Below are 19,831 nucleotides of genomic sequence, written 5' to 3'. Positions count from 1 at the left end.
AATTATTGGAGTAGGATACCAACAGTATCCACTATGCTACCCGTCCGCTACAAAATAGCTTGCTCAAGGTGCTTGAGATGTAGCTGTGAAGATTGAAATAAAAAATAACTCTAATAAGAAGTTGTTTTTTTAATATATTTTTATTGATGTCAGAGAGGAAGGGAGAGGGAGAGAAAGAGATAGAAACATCAGTGATGAGAGAGAATCATTGATAGGCCGCCTCCTGCATGCCCCCCACTTGGGATTGAGCCTGCAACCTGGGCATGTGACCTGACCAGGAATCGAACCGGCGACTTCTTGGTTCCTGGGTCCACGCTCAACCGTTGAGCTACACCCGGCTGGGCATAATAATAAGGAGTTTTAATAGGTAGTTTAGGGAGGGTTATGCAGAAGAGGAAGTAATAGTATAGTAGAGAAAATTTAGGATTTTGAGCTTGTGGTATAGTAGAAAAAACATAGGATTTTGTGTTCTAGCCATTGTCCTTTCTGTTGTTTTTTTTTTCTAACATGTTTTTATTGATTTCAGAGAGGAAAGTAGAGGAGAGAGAAATAAAAACATCAGTGATAAGAGAGAATCATCGATTGGCTGCCTCCTGCATGCCCCACACGGCGATTGAGCCCGCAGCCTGGGTATATGCCCTAACCAGGAATTGAACCGTGACCTTCTGGTCCATAGGTTGATGCTTGATGCTCAACCACTGAGCTACGCCGGTCAGGCTGTACTTGTTATAATTAGAAGAATGACTGGTGATTTTCTGTTAATTTTTGAAGAATGCATATTGGGTTTAAATATATATGTTTATTCCTAATTTCATTTTTAAGAAAATGAGATTTTTAAAATTATGTTTTTATGACCATGTTATTTATATCTCTAACTACTAGACTAAGAGTTAGTATTTTGATCTTTCACAGCTTACCAGTTAGCTGTGTGGCATTGGGCAAGTCAGTTAATATTTCTGGTTGTTATTTGCCTTGGGTATAAAATGAGGGCATTAAGGTAAAGTTTGAGGTTCTTTTCTATCTAACATTTAGTAATTTTTCTAAAATCTTATTTGGAGTAAGAATGGAGGCAATTGTTTTAAATATATTTACCAAAGAGAGCTAAAATTTAATATATCCCTCACTGTTTAAAGTTTTATTTGATATTAGAAAATAATCTGAGCTAATATAAATTTAGATGTTCTGAACCTTTTAAAACTGGATGTGTCTTTGGAAGTAAGTATTTGTTAGGGGTTCTTAAAATAATAGTTATCATAAAGTATAATGATATATTGAGGTTATCGTACTATACCTACTTGCATTTCCCAGACAACGTTAAGATGTCAAAATTTGGCCTGAAATTGTTCTTGTGTAGCTAATAGTATAGTAGTCCCCCTTATCCACAGGGAATGTATTCTAGACCCCCAGTGGATGCCTGAAACTGCAGATAGTACTGAACCCTATATGTACTTTTTTTTTTCTATACATACATACACTTAATGGCTTCTCTTTGGCATATCTGAATTGTCAGCATCACTGCTCTTACACTTTGAAGCCATTATTAAGTAAAATAAGAGACAAGCATTGGGATACCACAACAGTGATCTGATAACCAAGATGGTTCCTAAGTGATTAAAGGGGGTGGTGGCATATACATGTAGATACTCTGGACAAAGGGATGGTTCAGGTTCCTGGCGGGATGGAGTGGATAGTGTGAGATTTCATTGTGCTACTCATAATGACACAAAATTTAAAACTTGAATTGTTTATTTTTGGAATTTTTCATTTAATATTTTTTGGACCAAGGTTGACCATGGGTAACTGAAACCATAGAAAAGGGGGGGGGGGGAATACTGTACTTGCACTCTCCTGTAGTCCATATTATTTTTTGGAGTGACACGATACATTGAAACTTAGTGTCTAGTCTAAGAAAAATATTATTCCTTAGATATTGTAATGCCTTTGCTATTGAACATAAAAATTGTAGCTTTATTGTACCTTTTATGCCTACTCGTCCAGGTTATTTTTTAAGGCACTGTAGAAGAAAATGAGATATTAACTGTGGTGTCTGCCATAACTTAAAATCTAGTCAAAATGTAAAAAAATATATTCATCTTTAATTTACCTTTTCCTAGAAAACAGTTAATTCAAATATTTAGTGGTTTGTTTTTTTTCTATTTAGAACAAACCAAACATCAGCTGGTCTTTCTAAACAAATCCTATATAATAAAAGGCTAATATGCAAATTGACCAAATGGTGAAACGACCGGTCACTATGATGTGCACTGACCACCAGGGGGCAGACACTCAATGCAGGAGGAGTGCCACTCAGCCAGAAGCCAGGCTCACGGCTAGTGAATGCAGCAGCGGTGGCGGGAGCCTCTCCTGCCTCTGAGGCAGCGCTAAGGATGTTCAACTGCCGGCCATCAGTTGGACATCCCCTAACAGTGGTTCTCAACCTTCCTAATGCTGCGACCCTTTAATACAGTTCCTCATGTTGTGGTGACCCCCAACCATAAAATTATTTTCGTTGCTACTTCATAACTGTAATTTTGCTACTGTTATAAATCGTAATGTAAATATCTGATATGCAGGATGTATTTTCAGGAGTCGCAACCCACAGGTTGAGAACCGCTGCAAGGGCTCCCAGACTGCGAGAGGGCGCAGGATGGGCTGAGGCCCCTCCACTGCCTGAGTGCACGATTTTCATGCCCCGGACTTCTAGTTCTCATATAAAGATTCTCATCTCTTTCTGTAAAAAGAATGAACAAATATTCAAATGGCTTATTAAGACTCTAATAAATGTATCTCAGGGATAGATAAACTTGTTTTAGTGGAGGAGTTTTTTCTTCAGACATGCACAAATCTCTGAATTTTGAAAAGACAATAAGGGCGGGTTGATCTCTTCAAGCAGTCAACAACATTGGTATTATTAGCCTTCTTCTCCATTGTCAGTTTCCAGTTCATGCATTGATATATTTTAAAGCTTTGACTCTGTTTTTTGATTTTGTAGGGGAATATTTTAAGTATTCTACAATAACTGGGTGATTCACAGCTGTGGCTTAACACAAAGTATAAAATCTATATTCTCTGTTTTTTTTTTTTCTCCTTTTATGAACACGACTGTACAGGGTTTGCAGAAGGTGCATCTTCTTTTGCTGCTCCGTTCTTTATTTTTGGGCTCTACTGGGGCAAACTAGATTTCTCCAGCTAAATAAAATGAAGATTACTTGGGTTATCGGAATGTTCCTCCTATCGCATTTCCATGTAACTGATTGTTACACCTTCACATTGCCCTGCACTTGCTTAGAAGTAAAATTAAACGCCTATGTTTGTCCTTTACTAATGGCTGCCCTAGAAAGTGCTTCAAGGAAAGAAAAAGAACCCTTATTAAAAACCAATATCTATATATATATAAAACCCTAATATGCAAATAGACCGAACAGCGGAACAACCGAACAACTGGTCACTATGATGTGCGTTGACCACCAAGGGGCACACACAGAATATAGCAGGCGTCGGCAACAGGTGGCAGAGCATGGAACATGGTGGGCATTGGCCGCGATGGGATGGTGGAGCAGGTATGGGAGGGCACCAGACTAAGGTGGGGCACCGGTCGCTGTCATTGGGGCAAGCCTCTGGTGGTTACTGGAAATTCTTTGCTCCCGCATGCTGCAGTCCTGCAGGGCGTTCGCACCTGCTGCCGGTGCTGGCCCCCCTCACACCCGCTGCTAGTGCTGGAGCCACCACTCGCACCCACTGCCGGCACCCAGCACCGGCCCCGATCACTTGGCGCCATCAGCGGGTGCGAGCACCAGCTGCCAGCCCTGATCGCCCCTCAGGGCTTCTCCACCTCCCCCTGCTCCTGAGGGGCGATCAGGGCCGGCAGCCGCCACTTGCACCCACTCCTGGCGCCAGCCCTGCTCACACCTACTGCCAGCGACGGCCCTGCCTTCACCCGCAGCTGGCACTGGAGCCGCCACTTGTACCCGCTGCCAGTGCCCAGCACTGGTCCCGATCGCTCGGCACTGTCGGCGGGTGTGAGCAGCGGCTGCCGGCCCTGATCGCCCCTGAGGGCTTCTCCACCTCCTTCTGCTCCTGAGGAGCGATTGGGGCAGCAGCCACTACTCACACACACTGATGGCACTGGCCCCGCTTGCACCCGCTGCTGGCGCCAGCCCCAATTGCTCCGCGTTGTCAGTGGGTGTGAGTGGGGCCAGTGCCCTCAGCGCATGGGAGCGGCAGCGGCAGCGGGAGTCGGGTTGCAGGCATACAGGGAACTGGGGGCCGCGGTGGGAGGGGCTGGGGATGGGCAGGGAGGATGGGTCAAGACCTCCCCTGTGTCCTGGGCAGCCTCATGGCCCACAGTTCCTTTAAAGGTGCACGAATTCGTGCACTGGTCCCCTAGTATTTTTATAATTAAAAGTATATCTAACTGCTGAATTTATTTTACACTAAACTTCAGGAACTACTATTTAGGTACTTGTAAAATATGTGTAGGCACAAAGATAGGCCATTTGTGTTTGATGACTATCTGAAATAAAGATAAATGCAGTAGTAAGTGAGAGAGAAAAGTAAAATGTTATGCCCTCATGAGGGGAAAAAGGCATGTGTTGAAGTCAGTTGTAGCCAATTAGTGGTATGTTGCTGCTCCTCTGTCTGGGAGAGTTAGAATGTGAAAAATCTATATATGAAATAAAAGCAAATGTTCTTTTATGCCAGTACTCATGTAACCTTATATAAAGTGTCAAGTGAATGCAAGATGTATGAGAGAGAGAGAGAGAGCTAATTAAAAATTAAGAGGTATATTTTATTCTTTACTCATAAAAAAGGAAAGTTCATAGAGTGATCCAGAAAACTAACTGTTTGTTTGTTTATTTGTTTAGGATGGATTGGATGCTTTGGTATATGATTTGGATTTTCCTGCCTTAAGAAAAAACAAAAATATTGACAACTTTTTAAGCAGATGTAAGTAATTTTTGTGGAGGTTAATTACAGATTATATATAATGAAATCTTGACTTTGATAATTCAAGCCCTTTTCCCCCCTTCTATGTACTCTTTGGTTATTTCATCAATAGTTTGTACATAAAATGAATGAAATGGGAAAGAAACTTTATCAGTCAGTTTGGGTGCTTATTAGGAGAATCTATAAAATATTTTGCAGATTAGGGAATGAAAAGTAAAGGGCTAAAATAAATATATTAAAATAAGCGTATATATATATAATATATACATGCACATTAAATTTCAGTAAGGTTATATTTATTCTCTATTTTTCTGTTATAAATGAATTAGCTATTATATTTTAATACTTACAAGTAAAAATAGATTACATATGAAAATCCCACCTGAGATAGAGGAATTTTCTTTGTGAAAGTGGGCTTTTATTTAATTTTTACCGATACTCTTTTCTAAAAACATTATTTTGGACTTAATATTAGACATGATCATTTAAAATATTGATTAAAGAACTTATTGAAATTGTTTCAAGAACTTGATAATAAGATTTTAGATCATAAAATCTTCCCTATTCCATTTCTTTATTTCAGTTTCCTAAACCATACATATTGATATATTTAGGTTGGGTTGGTTTTTGTGTTGTCTTTCAATTTTGGTTACATATGTTTGGTTATAAAAGTTTTATTTTTCTAAGAATTCAAACGTTTTTACTTTGTTGTAATTTCTTTTATCATTTGTACACTTGGAAATCTTGCCTCCGAATTTTACTTATCAATTTTATGTTTAGTTTTCTGTTTTTTTAAATAAAAATATTTATTTAGCCTTAATTTTATTTTGAAATATGGTTCCAGAGTCTGAATGGGGACTTCTTAAGTATAAAGGTTTTTTAAAATTTCTCACATCTTAACTGAAATTGCAGGAAATTTTTATCATTGTTTACATTTGGTTACCTCCCTACTTAACGATGTAGCAAAATAACCAAAAAGGTGGAGAAACATGACCTTTCCTATTTGATGGGAGACAAAGGATAAATGCTCATTAATACAAAGGGGAGTGTGTAACTTTGTAGAGTTAGGGTAGCAAGAATTGGAATACCTGTTTTCTTAATTTGTTACTCCTTTTGCTATGCAGCATTCATTCATAATATTAAGTATGCCTTTATGTTACATTTTATAAGTAGGAACATCAGTAATCACAAAAGAAATAAGTAAAATACTGGTAAAATGAAAATATAAACTGTTTTAATTGATAAACCTGTGTATTGTGTATTTTAGCCTGGCTTTTATTTTTATTTTTTGTTCCTGAAACTTTTCTTAAATTTTATTTTTCAATTACAATTTACATTCAATGTTATTTTGTATTAGTTTCAGGTATACAACATAGTGGTTAGATATCATATACTTTACAAAGTATTCCCCTGATACTTCCAGTACCCACCTGGCATCATACATAGTTATTACAATATTATTGACTGTATTCTGTATGCTGTTCTTTATATCGTATGACTATTTTGTAATTACATATTTGTACTTCTGAATCTTCTTAGCTTTTTTTACCCAATCCCCTATACCCTTTTCCCTCTGTCAACCATCAGTCTGTCCTCTGTGTCTGAATCTGTTTCAGTTTTGTTTGTTAATTTATTTTGTTCTTTAGATTCCACATATACATGAAATCATGGTATTTGTGTTTCTCTGACTGACTTATTTCACTTAGCATATCCTCTCATCCATGTTGTCAAAATGGAAAGATTTCATTCTTTTTAATGGGCGAATAACATTCCATTGTATATGTGTACCACATCTTCTTTATCCAGTCATGTATTTATGGGCTCTTGGTGTATCTTTGCTATTGTAAATAACGCTTCAATGAATATAGAGGTGCATATATTCTTTTGAATTAGTGTTTTTGGGTTTCTTCGAATGTATACCCAGAAGTGGAATTTGTGCTTTATAAGGCAGTTTCATTTTTAATTTTTTGAGGACCCTTCATACTTACTATTTTACATAGTGGCTGCACCAGTCTGCATTCCCACCAACAGTACACGAGGGTTTTCTTTCCTTCACATCCTTGCCAACACTTGTTTGTAGATTTATTGATGATAGCCATTCTGACAGGTTTGAGATGATATCTCATTGTGGTTTTAATTTGCATTTCTCCGACAATTCATGATGTTGAGCATCTTTTCATATGTCTATTGATCATCTATCTGTCTGTCCTCTTTGGAGAAATATCTACTCAGGTCCTCTGTCCATTTTTTAATTGGATTGTGTTTTTAGTGTTGTCTGAGTTCTTTATAAATTTTGGATATTAATCCCCAATGAGATGTATTATTGGCAGATATCTTTCTCCATTCAGTAGGTTGCCATTTTGTTTTGTTGATGGTTTCCTTTGCTGTGCAAAAACTTTTTAGTTTGACGTAGTCCTGTTTGTTTATTTTTTCTTTTGTTTCCCTTGCCCAAAGAAATATATCAGAAAAAATACTGCTCCGAGAAATGTGCAAGGTTTTACTGCCTATGTTTTCTTCTAGGAGTGTTACGGTTTTGAGTCTTAAATTTAAATCTTTAATCCATTTTGACTTTATTGATATGTATGGTGTTAGAAAGTTTCATTTTTTTTGCATGTATCTGTTCAGTTTTCTCAACATCATTTATTGAATAGACCAGCCGTGGGCAAACTACGGCCCGCGGGCCGAATCCGGCCCGTTTGAAATGAATAAAACTAAAAAAAAAAAAAAAAAGACCGTACCCTTTTATGTAATGATGTTTACTTTGAATTTATATTAGTTCACACAAACACTCCATCCATGCTTTTGTTCTGGCCCTCCGGTCCAGTTTAAGAACCCATTGTGGCCCTCGAGTCAAAAAGTTTGCCCACCCCTGGAATAGACTATCTTTATCCCCATTGTATGTGTTTGCCTCCTTTGTCAAATATTAATTGACAGGTATCTGATGTAGTGATCTAACAATGCACTTGGAATATGGAATAAAATCTTTCTTTTTAGGATGTACTAAGTCTCACTAAAGTATAGCAACTTGAAATATTTTAAACTTCAGGCCTAACTATATTACAACCTGTTAATTTTCATTTTTGGGGGGTTGGAGAATGTGTAGACACTGAAAGGGAAAAGAGAATCTGTGACCATTTGACTGAATACTTAGTTAATTATAAAGATTAAATTTTAGGTAGAGGTTAGAGACATATCCAGATAAAATAAAAGCTGTCTTGGTAGGAATTACCCACATTTTTGAAGAAACACATTGGGTGGGGGGCATTAGGAGGTGGATGGAAGGAGAATTTGGGAACAGTGATTAATGACTGTATATGTCTGTAAACCATTATGAATGTTTCCTTGAGCCTAATTATAACATCTTAGTAGAAAAGTCTTTATTAAAAGAGTTTAAACAAATTAGTATTTATTATTAGTATTCAAAAAAGTAAGTATTAATTTTACCACACTATAAAGAAGATAATGGAGGATGGAAGAGCATTGTATGAAGAAAATCCATGAACCATAGCTGGTTTGGCTCAGTGCATAGAGCGTCAGCCTGCGGACTAAAGGGTCCCGGGTTCGGTTCCAGTCAAGAGCACATGCCCAGGTTGCAGGCTCAGTCCGCAATGGGGGGCGTGCAGGAGGCAGCCAATTAATGATTCTCATCATCAATGTTTATCTTTCTCTCCCTCTCCCTCTCTGAAATCAATAAGAAACCCATGAACCTAAGAGTAAAAATATGGTAGAAAGCATTTGTTTGGATTTAAAAAAAAATAAGTTCAGTAATTGTATTTTATGGTAGTGTAATATATATCTATATCTATATCTATCTATATCTATCTATATCTATATCTACATATATATCTATATATATATATATATATCTTTCCTAATACCGATTACAAAAGCAGCATGATAGCTATGGTAGTTAATAGACAGCTGCTAGCAAAGAAAGAGGACCCAAATAAACAAAATCAGAAATGAAAGAGGTGAAGTAACAACTGATCCCACAGAAATACAAACGATTATGAAAAAATACTATGAACAACTCTATTCCAACAAAATGGACAACCTAGATGAAATGGACAGATTCTTAGAAAAATCCAAGCTCCCAAAACTCAATCAAGAAGAATCACTAAACCTGAATAGGCCAATAACTACCGAAGAAATTGAGGCAGTGATCAAAAATCTTCTAGCAAGCAAAAGCCCTGGTCCGGACGGCTTTATAGGGGAGTTCTACCAAGCATTCAAAGAACTAAAACCTATCCTCCTCAGATTATTCAAAAAAATTCAAGAGGAAGGCACACTTCCAAGCTCTTTCTATGAAGCCAGAATTACCCTAATCCAAAAACCAGATAAAGACACCACAAAAAAAGAGCACAAGCTAATATCCTTGATGAACATAGATGCTAAAATCCTCAACAAAATTCTAGCAAATTGGATTCAGCATTACATTAGAAAGATCATACACCATGACCAAGTGGGATTTATTCCAGGGATGCAAGGATGGTACAATATCCGCAAATCAATTAATGTGATATACATCACATAAACAAACTGAGAGACAAAAATTACATAATCATATCAATCGATGCAGAAAAGGTATTTGACAGAATCCAACACCCTTTCTTGATAAAAACTCTCAGCAAAGCGAGAATAGAGGAATCACACCTCAACACAATAGAAGCCTTATATGACAAACCTACAGCCAACATCATATTCAGTGGGCAAAAACTAAACTCATTTCCCCTAAGAACAGGAACAAGACAGGGATACCCACTATCACCACTTCTGTTCAATATAGTACTGGAAGTGCTAGCCATAGCTGTCAGACATGAAAAAGAAATAAAAGGCATCCAAATTGGAAAAGAAGAAGTAAAACTCTCCTTGTTCACAGGTGACATGATACTATACATAGAAAACTCCAAAGACTCCATCAAAAATCTACTAGACCTAATAAATGAATTTGGCAATGTAGCAGGATACAAAATTAACACCCAGAAATCTATGGCCTTTTAATACACCAATAATGAACCCACAGAAAGAGAAATTAAAAAAACAATCCCATTTACCATTGCACCAAAAAAATTAAAAGATACGTAGGAAAAACTTAACTAAGGATGTAAAAGACCTGTACTCGGAAAACTTCAGGACATTGAAAAAAGAGATAGAGGAAGACATAAGCAAATGGAAGAACATACAATGTTCATGGATTGGTAGAATCAACATCATTAAAATGTCCATAATACCCAAAGCAATCTACAGATTCAATGCAATCCCCATTAAAATACCAATGGCATATTTCAAAGATCTAGAACAAACTCTCCAAAAATTCATCTGGAATAATAAAAGACCTCAAATAGCCACAGCAATCCTGAGAAAGAAGAACAAAGTTGGAGGGATCACAATACCAGATATCAAGCTATATTACCAAGCCACGGTTCTTAAAACTGCCTGGTACTGGCACAAGAACAGACATATAGACCAATGGAACAGAACAGAAAATCCAGAAATCAACAGAAGCCATTACGCTCAATTAATATTTGACAAAGTACTCAAGAGCATACAACGGAGCCAAAACAGTCTCTTTAATAAATGGTGCTGGGAAATTTGGACAGATACAGGCAAAAAAATGAAACTAGGTCACCCAACTTACACCATACACAAAAACAAACTCAAAATGGCTAAAGGACTTAAATGTAAGACGGGAAACCATAAAAATCCTACAAGACTCCATAGGCAGCAAAATAGTAGACATATGTTGCAGCAATATCTTTACAGACACAGCTCCTAGGACAATGGAGACTAAGGAGAAAATAAACAAATGGACTACATCAAAATAAAAAGCTTCTGCACAGCAAAAGAAACCATCAACAAAACAAGAAAGCCCACTGCATGGGAGAACATATTTGCCAATGATATTTCTGATAAGGGCTTAATTTCCAAAATTTACAGAGAACTCATACAACTTAACAAAAGGAAGATAAATGATCTATTCAAAAAATGGCCAAAGGATGTAAATAGACACTTCGAAAGAGGACATACAGAAGGCCAAAAGACATGAAAACACGTTCAAAGTCACCAATCATCCGAGAGATGCAAATCAAAACAATGAGATACCATCTCACACCTGTCAGAATGGCTGTCATCAACAAATCAACGACAAGTGCTGGCAAGGATGTGGAGAAAAGGGAACCCTCGTGCACTGCTGGTGGGAATGCAGACTGGTGTAGCCACTGTGGAAGACAGTATGGAGTTTCCTCAAAAAGTTAAAAATGGAACTGCCATTTGACCCAGTAATCCCATTCCTAGGACTATATTCCAAGAAACCAGAAACACCAATCAGAAAGGATATATGCACCCCTATGTTCATAACAGCACAATTTATAATAGCTAAGATTTGGAAACAGCCTAATTGCCCATCAGCAGATGAGTGGATTAAAAAACGGTGGTACATCTACACAATGGAATACTATGCCGCTATAAAAAAGGAGGAACTTTTAGCATTTGCAACAGCCTGGATGGAACTGGAGAGCATTATGCAAAGCGAAATAAGCCATTCGGAGAAAGATAAATATCACATGATCTCACTCATGTGGGATATAATAATCAACATAATTTGATGTACAAGAATAGATCGATCTAGAGACAAATGGTAGGGGGAGGAGAGCAACCAAAGGACTTGTATGCATGCATATTAACATAACCAATGGACACAGACACTGAGGCAGTGAGGGCTTGCCCGGGGTGGGAATGAATGTGGTGGGCAGGTGGGGGGGGTCAAGTGGAGAAAAAGGAGACATATGTAAAACTTTAGACAATAAAAGAAAAGAAAAAAAATAGACAGCTGCTACTGTCCACTTATAAAAGCATACAGAACAATTGATGAAATATTTATTTGCTTTGCCAATAATTTAATTGTTGAGAAAGTGATGAGAGTAATTGCTATTCTGGGTTTGTGATCAAAAGGCTGAATTGATTTAGCATTTGGGAGTTGATAGGGACCTTGAGACAAAGCACTCAGTTTACATTAGACCAGGGACACTGTTGAAATATTGGGTCAGATAAATCTTCCTTGTGGGGGGCTGGTCTTTGCAATGTAGTATATTTAGAAGCATCCCTGGCCTCTTCCTTGTAGAAGCCAGTAGCATACTTTTGCCCATCTCCATGCCCCCCAGTTGTGACAACCAAAACTGCCTCAAGACTTGGCCAGATGTCCCCGGTAGGTCAAAATTACCCTCAGTTGAGAACCGTCCCTTTGAAGGGAAGAAATGCTGTGCACAGTCAGGCATGTGTTCCACCCTTAGGAAATTTAATCCAGTTTATTGAAAAGATAAATCCTCTTAATAGTGATTCTAAATCAGGGGTTCTCAAACTACGGCCCATGGGCCACATGCAAATACAAATATTGTATTTCTTCCCGTTTCGTTTTTTTACTTCAAAATAAGATATGTGCAGTGTGCATAGGAATTTGTTCATAGTTGTTTTTTTTTAAACTATAGTCCGGCCCTCCAACGGTCTGAGGGACAGTGAACTGGCCCCCTGTTTAAAAAGTTTGAGGACCCCTGTTCTAAATGACAGGTGATATTTCAAAAAGGGGTAAATATAAGAAGGTTGCAGCCAAAGAAACCAAGGTTATTACACAGGTCAGATTGGAAAGGATGTGAATGACTGTATTAAGTATGAGTACACATGCAGGTTTAAGTGCAAAAGAGTAGCATTAATCTATAAAAATTGTGTTAGGCCAAAAGCCCATGATGATCCAAAGTTCTTATGAAAAGTTCTGAAGACAGTAAAAGTAATTTCTTTTCTCTAAACCAGTGGTTCTCAACCTTCTAGCCCTTTAAATACAGTTTCTCATGTTGTGACCCAACCATAAAATTATTTTCGTTGCTACTTCATAACTGTAATGTAGCTACAGTTATGAATCATAATGTAAATATCTGATATGCAAGATGGTCTTAGGCGACCCCTATGAAAGGGTTGTTCGACCGCCAAAGGGTTGAGAACCGCTACAAACCTTCCCCTTTTTAGAGTTACGAGTTTAAGATGTATGAGAAAATGACAAATCCTCTACGTGAGACCATTTAATATTGAATTACTTTTTGAATGTCCAGTCACTAAAAATATGAAGATCTTTTTTCTTTAAAACTATAGCTCTTACCTCTTGTGGAGGGAGATACACACAGAAACAAATAGTAACTTATATATCCCTTTATAATTGTGGAAGTTTGTAGAGAATTTAATGATACATAGATCTTGAAGGGAGTAAAAGAATTCAGAAAGTAACATTTGAGTTGATTCTTAAAAGGTGGGCTAGATTTCTCAATTGAGGAAGAACAGTTCAGGTAGAGAAGAAACAGCATTTGTTTGATATCAGTAGCATGATACCTTTCAGGAACTAGGAGTTTGTTATAAATTGAACTTGGTTTGTGATGAGCAGGAAGGGGTAAGGAGGACAGATGGCAGGAAAAGACTGAAATGGCAGGTTGGACCTTTTGGGTTAAAGGATTAGATAAAAAAGAGTTACATTGTGTCCTGTTTGTTTGTTGTTGTTGTCATTTGTGTAAGTTTTAAAAATAAAGGAATTGAAGTTTAGGGAAAGAGAAGAAATTTGAGCCACTTTAAATTAGTTTACCCCCCCAGATCTAGGCAGATTACAACCTAGAATTTTGAATTAACATGCTGATGTGATTGAGGATCTTTAGAAAAGCTTTGGAGAATAGTGGAGCTGCCAGAAAATTAAAGTAACCAAAGAAAAAACAGATAAATATAGATTTCTGACCAGTGACAGTCTTCAAGCAGAGGCTTGAACTTCTCTTTGTTTACTACTACATCTACTCTTGTTCAAGCTTCATCATCTCACTTGAATGATCACAGTGAATCTGTCTAGTGCATTTACTTTTTTGCCTATTTACAGTTAGTTCCCACATTGCTGCCAGAGAATTATTTTTAAATTGCTGATTTGAATAAATCACATCTCACTCCCAGCCTTTTTTATTTTCCTAATGTGGCACTGTATGATCTTTCAAGTTACATTCTTTTCTGTACTACTCTCCTCGTTTGCTTACACCGCAGCCATACAAGGTACATTTATTTCCTGGAAAGTACCTTGACATCTCCTCCACAGACTTTTTAGAAGTTGTTTGCCTTTCCTAGAATTCCTTCCAATCCCATCCAGCTAAAGGAGTCTTTATCCTTTAAATTTCAAATAAGCCTTCACTTTAGTTTCCTAACCCATTGGGCTAGTCAGATGCCCTGCTGCTGGCTGTATATTTTCATGGCATCTTGTGCATTTACCACAGTTAGATTATATTTATTTGTATGGTTATTTGATTGTTATATTCCCCTTCTTCCTCATCAGTAGATTGCAAATGTCATCAGAGCAGGGGACTTGTATTTTTACTCTTAAACCCAATTGAATATTAGGTACTCATTAAGTATTTGTTAAATGTTTTTGAGGTTAAATGCTGACTTGTTAGAGATGATCTAAAAAGTATATCTTTGTTGGTAGAGTTTGGGCATGATCATTAATTAGTTTTTTAAAAATTATTCTTGATTACTACATATATATCAGATATCTGAGCACTGATCATCAGAATTAACCTCATAGTTAACATTTTGCCCTATTTGTTTCTGGTCTTTTATTTTAAAGAAAATGTTAAGGTACAGCACTGGCTGGTGTGACTCAGGTGGTTGAAGCTTTGTCCCATCCACTGAGGGGGTCTTGGGTTTGATTCCTGGTCAGGGTACATACGGGGTTTTGGGTTTGATACCTGGTCAAGGTGTGTATGGGAGGCAACCAATTGCTCTTTCTCTCTCACATCAATGTTTCTTCTCCTCCCCCTTTCTGTTATGAAAAACATATTCTCAGGTGAGAATTAGAAAAAAAGAAAAGAAAGTTAAGTAACAACTAAGTCTTGGGCCTCATGTCTTCCTCTTCCAGAGGTAACCACTCTCCTAGAGTTGATATATTTAATCATTGCTTCTTAAACTTCCTCAGAATATTGATTTCTGTCCTATTATACAAAATCATCACATCAAAATAAACATACAAATAAATCAACAAACAAGCCACACACAATAAGAACAAAATAATTTCAATTGAGCTGTAGAAAATAAAGTTCTTTATATTCTCTTATTGTAAAGGGTAAAACATTGTATCACTGTATTAAGGGGTATATTATATGTGTCATTGTAAGAGGGTTGTATCTAAAGTTTTTATTAATTTTTCTAAGTTATTATATTTTCCAAGTAATTATATCCTATAAATAAAAGCCTAATATGCGAAGTGTCCAGTCGTCTGGTCATCCATTCAACCAATCAAAGCATAATGTGCTGCCTTAGCTGGTTTGGCTCAGTGGATAGAGCGTCGGCCTGCAGACTCAAGGGTCCCAGGTTCGATTCTGGTCAAGGGCACGTACCTTAATTGCGGGCACGTCCCCGGTGGGGAGTGTGCAGGAGGCAGCTGATCGATGTTTCTCTCTCATTGATGTTTTTAGCTCTCTATCCCTCTCCCTTCCTCTCTGTAAAAAAATCAATAAAATACATTTTTAAAAAAAGCATAATGTGCTAATGATATACTAAGGCCGCTCAACCATTCGCTATGACGTGCACTGACCACCAGGGGCAGACAGTCGACCCGTCAACCAGTCGGTATGAGGTGCACTGACCACCAGGAGGCGGATGCTCCGACTGGTAGGTTAGCTTGCTGCTGGGGTCCAGCCAATTGGGGCTGAGTGAGACGGGCTGGACACGCCCTGGAGCCCTCACGCCTGCCAACCTCCTACGTCCCTCCCTGTCCCCGATCCTGCACAGGGGGTGGGAGGTCCCTTGGCCTGGCCTGTGTCCTCTCACAATCCGGAACCCCTCGGGGGATGTCAGAGAGCCGGTTTCATTGATTTAAAAATGATAGAGAAATTAATTATTTTTAGTTCAGCATGTTCTGCTGATATCAGTGAATCTGTGTTCATCCAAGGAAGTAAAAACAACTTGACTATGTTTCCTTAGCTCTTTGTGGCATTGCACAAAAGGTACATATTGCCCAATAGAAAAGGGAAAACTTTTTTTCTCATTTTAAATTAAGATTTCATAATAATTTAAACAAAACATCAAAAGTTTTTATGGCTTGCAGAAGAGCCTTCATTTTAATGTTTGTGGCTAGTTTTTTCTAAAGGTGTCTCATTACAATTATAAAATCATGTATTGTAATATTGAAATGAGTACTACATTACCTGTAGTAAAATTAAAAAGGGTTTTTATATATTAGTACTTTGGATATGACTTTAGATGTAGTTAGAAGTTTACACTTTTTGAGGCATTATAAGAAACAATTCTAAAAACAGCAAAATTTATATAACTATCTTTTATACACAATACTAGAGGCCTGGTGCACGAATCTGTGCACAGGTGGGGCCCCTAGGGGTTGCCTGTGGGGATCGAGCCCCAGCTCATGTCCCCAGGTTTGTAGCCCCAGCTCATGTCCCCAGCCTTGCAGCCCCGCAGCCCCGCCTGGCACCCTGCCATGGCCTGGCGCCACCCCTTACCTGCTTCACCATCCTGTCTGCAGAGCGATCTGTCGGGGCCAGGCCCTCCACCCAGCTCCCTCAGTTCCTGGGAGCCAGGCGACAGTCCTGCCCCCCACTGTCGCCGCTGGTCTCCTTCTGCGGGCTATCAGGCTCCCACTCGCAACCGCCTTGGCCTGGCACCACCCACTCACCTGCTCCACCATCCCACTGTGGTCCGAATCTCATCAGGGCCCATCGGTGGGCCGCCTGCTGCCAGCGCCGCACCGTCAATGCCCGCCATGTTCCACGCCGCCCCCTGGTGGTCAGCGCACATCATAGGGAGCAGTCAAATTTCCAGTCGAACGATTTTTACTTCTATATTTAAAAAGGATAAATTTCTTGAGTTAGGAGGATATAGATTATATTGACCATATCTTGTGATTAGTATACACTACCATTTTGAAGCTTCTCAGCTGATGAAAAATGTAAAAATACCATTTGGTAGTGTCATTAAAACTTCCTTCTTTACAACTAAATATTAAGGTACATATGAAAGTCGGCATTATTGTGGGATATATCCAGTTAGAAAGCATTAAAATGGAGTAGGGTTTTAGCATGTTTGATTTTATTACTTTTATGAAGTCTATAAATGACTTCCATAGTTTGGTAACTTCAGCTTTCTATGGTGAATGTATTTCTATTTTGGGGTTGCAGGGGTAGGATTGTAATTGTAACATTTTGGGATTATTTCTTCAAACTGGATACTGAAGTATAAGGAAAATAGTACTTTGTTGAAGGACATAAGACCAGTAGGTCATCAGAGAGAGTCTAGAGCATATTTTTTTAAATATGAAAATTGGACATAAGCTTAATATGGCACTTAGGTCAGTGGGGGAAAAGGTAGATTATTCAGTGATTTGTATTGAGGCAGTTGGATATCCATTTGAGGAGAAAATGAAAGTGTAGGTATTATGTTTATAGTCTTTATCCAAGGAGGTAAAAATAACTTGAAATTATAGGTATTATGTTTATAGTCTTCAAGTAGGGACTACCTTTTTAAAAATTTTTAATTGATTTTTTAGAGAGAAGGAAGGGGGGGGGAGAGACATTGATTTGCTGTGCTACTTATTTATGTATTCATTAATTGATTCTTGTATGTGCTCTAATGGGGTATCGAACCCATAAACTTGATATATTGGGATGATGCTCTAATTGAGCTAACTGGTCAGGGCCAGGACTGCCTTTTTTAAAAAAGCAGGATACCAGGTCTAGGAACTAAAGCTGGGGTAAGGATCATCTGGCCTGCAAAATCATTTGGTCTGGCCTGCCAAGGCATTAGGGGTAAGTTAATTAAATGTTTGACCAAATATAACAGGGTTGCCGAAACCGGTTTGGCTCAGTGGATAGAGCGTCGGCCTGCGGACTGAAAGGTCCCAGGTTCGATTCCGGTCAAGGGCATGTACCTGGATTGCGGGCACATCCCCGGTGGGAGTTGTGCAGGAGGCAGTTGATCGGTGTTTCTCTCTCATCGATGTTTCTAACTCTCTATCTCTCTCCCTTCCTCTCTGTAAAAAATCAATAAAATATATTTTTAAAAAAATATATAACAGGGTAATTTTTGAGTTGATAATTTTATATGGCCCTCGAATGATATTATAAATGTCCAAATAACTTTGGCAGAAAAAAGGAAACATTGATAGATTTTGGCATATCAAAACTATATATATATGATTAAAAAAAAACTATATAAAGCACACCAACAAACTGGGGAAAATTCCAATATTCTTAACAGAATTATATTCCTGATATATGAAGAGATTCCCCTAATTAATAAAAACACAAATAATTTTAAAAATGGACACAGTAACTATATAATATCCTATATAATAAAAGGCTAATCTGCAAATCGACCAAACAGCGAACGACTGGTCGCTATGATGCGCACTGACCACTAGGGGGCAGACACAGTACAGGAGCTGACCCCTGGTGGTCGGTGCACTCCCACGGGGAGCGCCGCTCAGCCAGAAGCTGGGCTCACAGCTGGCAGAGCACAGCAGTGGTGGCGGCAGTCGGACATCCCCCAAGGGCTCCTGGACTGTGAGAGGGCGCAGGCCCGGCTGAGGGATCCCCTCACCCCCCCACCCCCCACCCCGTCCCCATGTGCAGTTTTCGTGCACTGGGCCTCTTGTATAGTATAAAGGAGAAAAAATAAAAATGACTAATGAGCAGTTGACAGTTGAACAAATGCATTAATATTAATGTGGCTTAAAATTAGAAAAAAATTCTAGTCCTACCTTCAACTTAATCAGAATCAGAAAGATAAAAAATATTATCTAGGATTGGTGCGTATTAAGAGTGGAAATTGATGCAATCATTTTGTAGAGCAGTTGGACAGTATATTTCAAAACTAATAATGTTCATGAGAATAACCTATTACTTTTACTTAAAGAAATGTATCCTGCAAAAACAGCTCTGCAAATATACAGGAATTTTTTTCATAGCAAATATATATTGTTGTTAGAGAAAAATATTAGGACAACCCAAATATAAAGAAATAGAATTTAGACAGCTATCCAGTGTGTTTAGTGAAAAGCAATTCACAAAATATCTTTTATGTCAATAAGTACATATAGTTAACACATTTAAAAAAATGGATGCATATGCCCGGCCGGAGGTCTCAGTGGTTGAGCATCGACCTATGAATCAGGAGGTAAGGTTTCGATTCCTGGTCAGAGCACATGCCCAGTTGTGGGCTTCATCCCCAGTGTGGGGCCTGCAGGAGGCAGCCAATCAATGATTCTCTCTCATCATTTATGTTTCTATCGCTCTTTCTCCATCTCCCTTTCTCTGAAATGAATAAAAAAAATATAATTTTTAAAAATTGAGTTCATAAACCACATGCAGTTTATTCTGCTTCTTTGTTCAACATTTCCTGTTGAATATTCTGTGTAATTATTCTTCAACAAAATTTTAAATGTTGCCTAATATGTCATAATATGAATATTAAATTATTTAATCTTTACATTAAAAACATTTTATTGTAGAAATCTTGGTTCCAAATCATATATAATTTCTTTAGGACAAATTTCCAAAAGTAAAATTTACTGGATATAAAGTGTGGTTTTTAAAAAGGACTCTTAATAACCATCGATTTGCTTTCTAGAAAGTTAGATCGAAGAGTCTGTATGTGTTTGAAATCCTTATGAATTTTTAGTGACCCTGAAACTATAAATCCTCAACCTTTTGCACTACCTCTTCTGCTAACTTGTGATTATTTAGAGATGGATTAGCTTGTTAGTGCTCTGTCAGGAGCTATAGTGTCTTAGCCATTTTTATTTCTTGCTTACTGTGCAGTAATAATCTCAGTACTTTGAATCGTAGCTTTTCTTCTGGGT

General features: G+C 38.0%; 1 protein-coding gene across 2 annotated transcripts in view; it reads left to right on the top strand.

Moving 5' to 3' along the window:
* The window catches only part of ROCK1 (Rho associated coiled-coil containing protein kinase 1), a 130,490-nt gene that overhangs the window by 19,144 nt on the left and 91,515 nt on the right, over positions 1-19,831 (top strand). For both annotated transcript variants that reach the window (XM_006097388.2, XM_006097389.3), the window contains exon 2: positions 4,866-4,947. In XM_006097388.2, coding sequence (XP_006097450.1) covers positions 4,866-4,947 — 82 coding nt within the window. The remainder of the gene's footprint in view (positions 1-4,865; positions 4,948-19,831) is intronic.

This window comes from Myotis lucifugus, unplaced genomic scaffold (genome assembly GCF_000147115.1).
Source record: "Myotis lucifugus unplaced genomic scaffold, Myoluc2.0 scaffold_200, whole genome shotgun sequence".
In the NCBI taxonomy this organism is placed as follows: domain Eukaryota; kingdom Metazoa; phylum Chordata; class Mammalia; order Chiroptera; family Vespertilionidae; genus Myotis; species Myotis lucifugus.
This window is presented reverse-complemented; position numbering and strand designations above follow the sequence as displayed.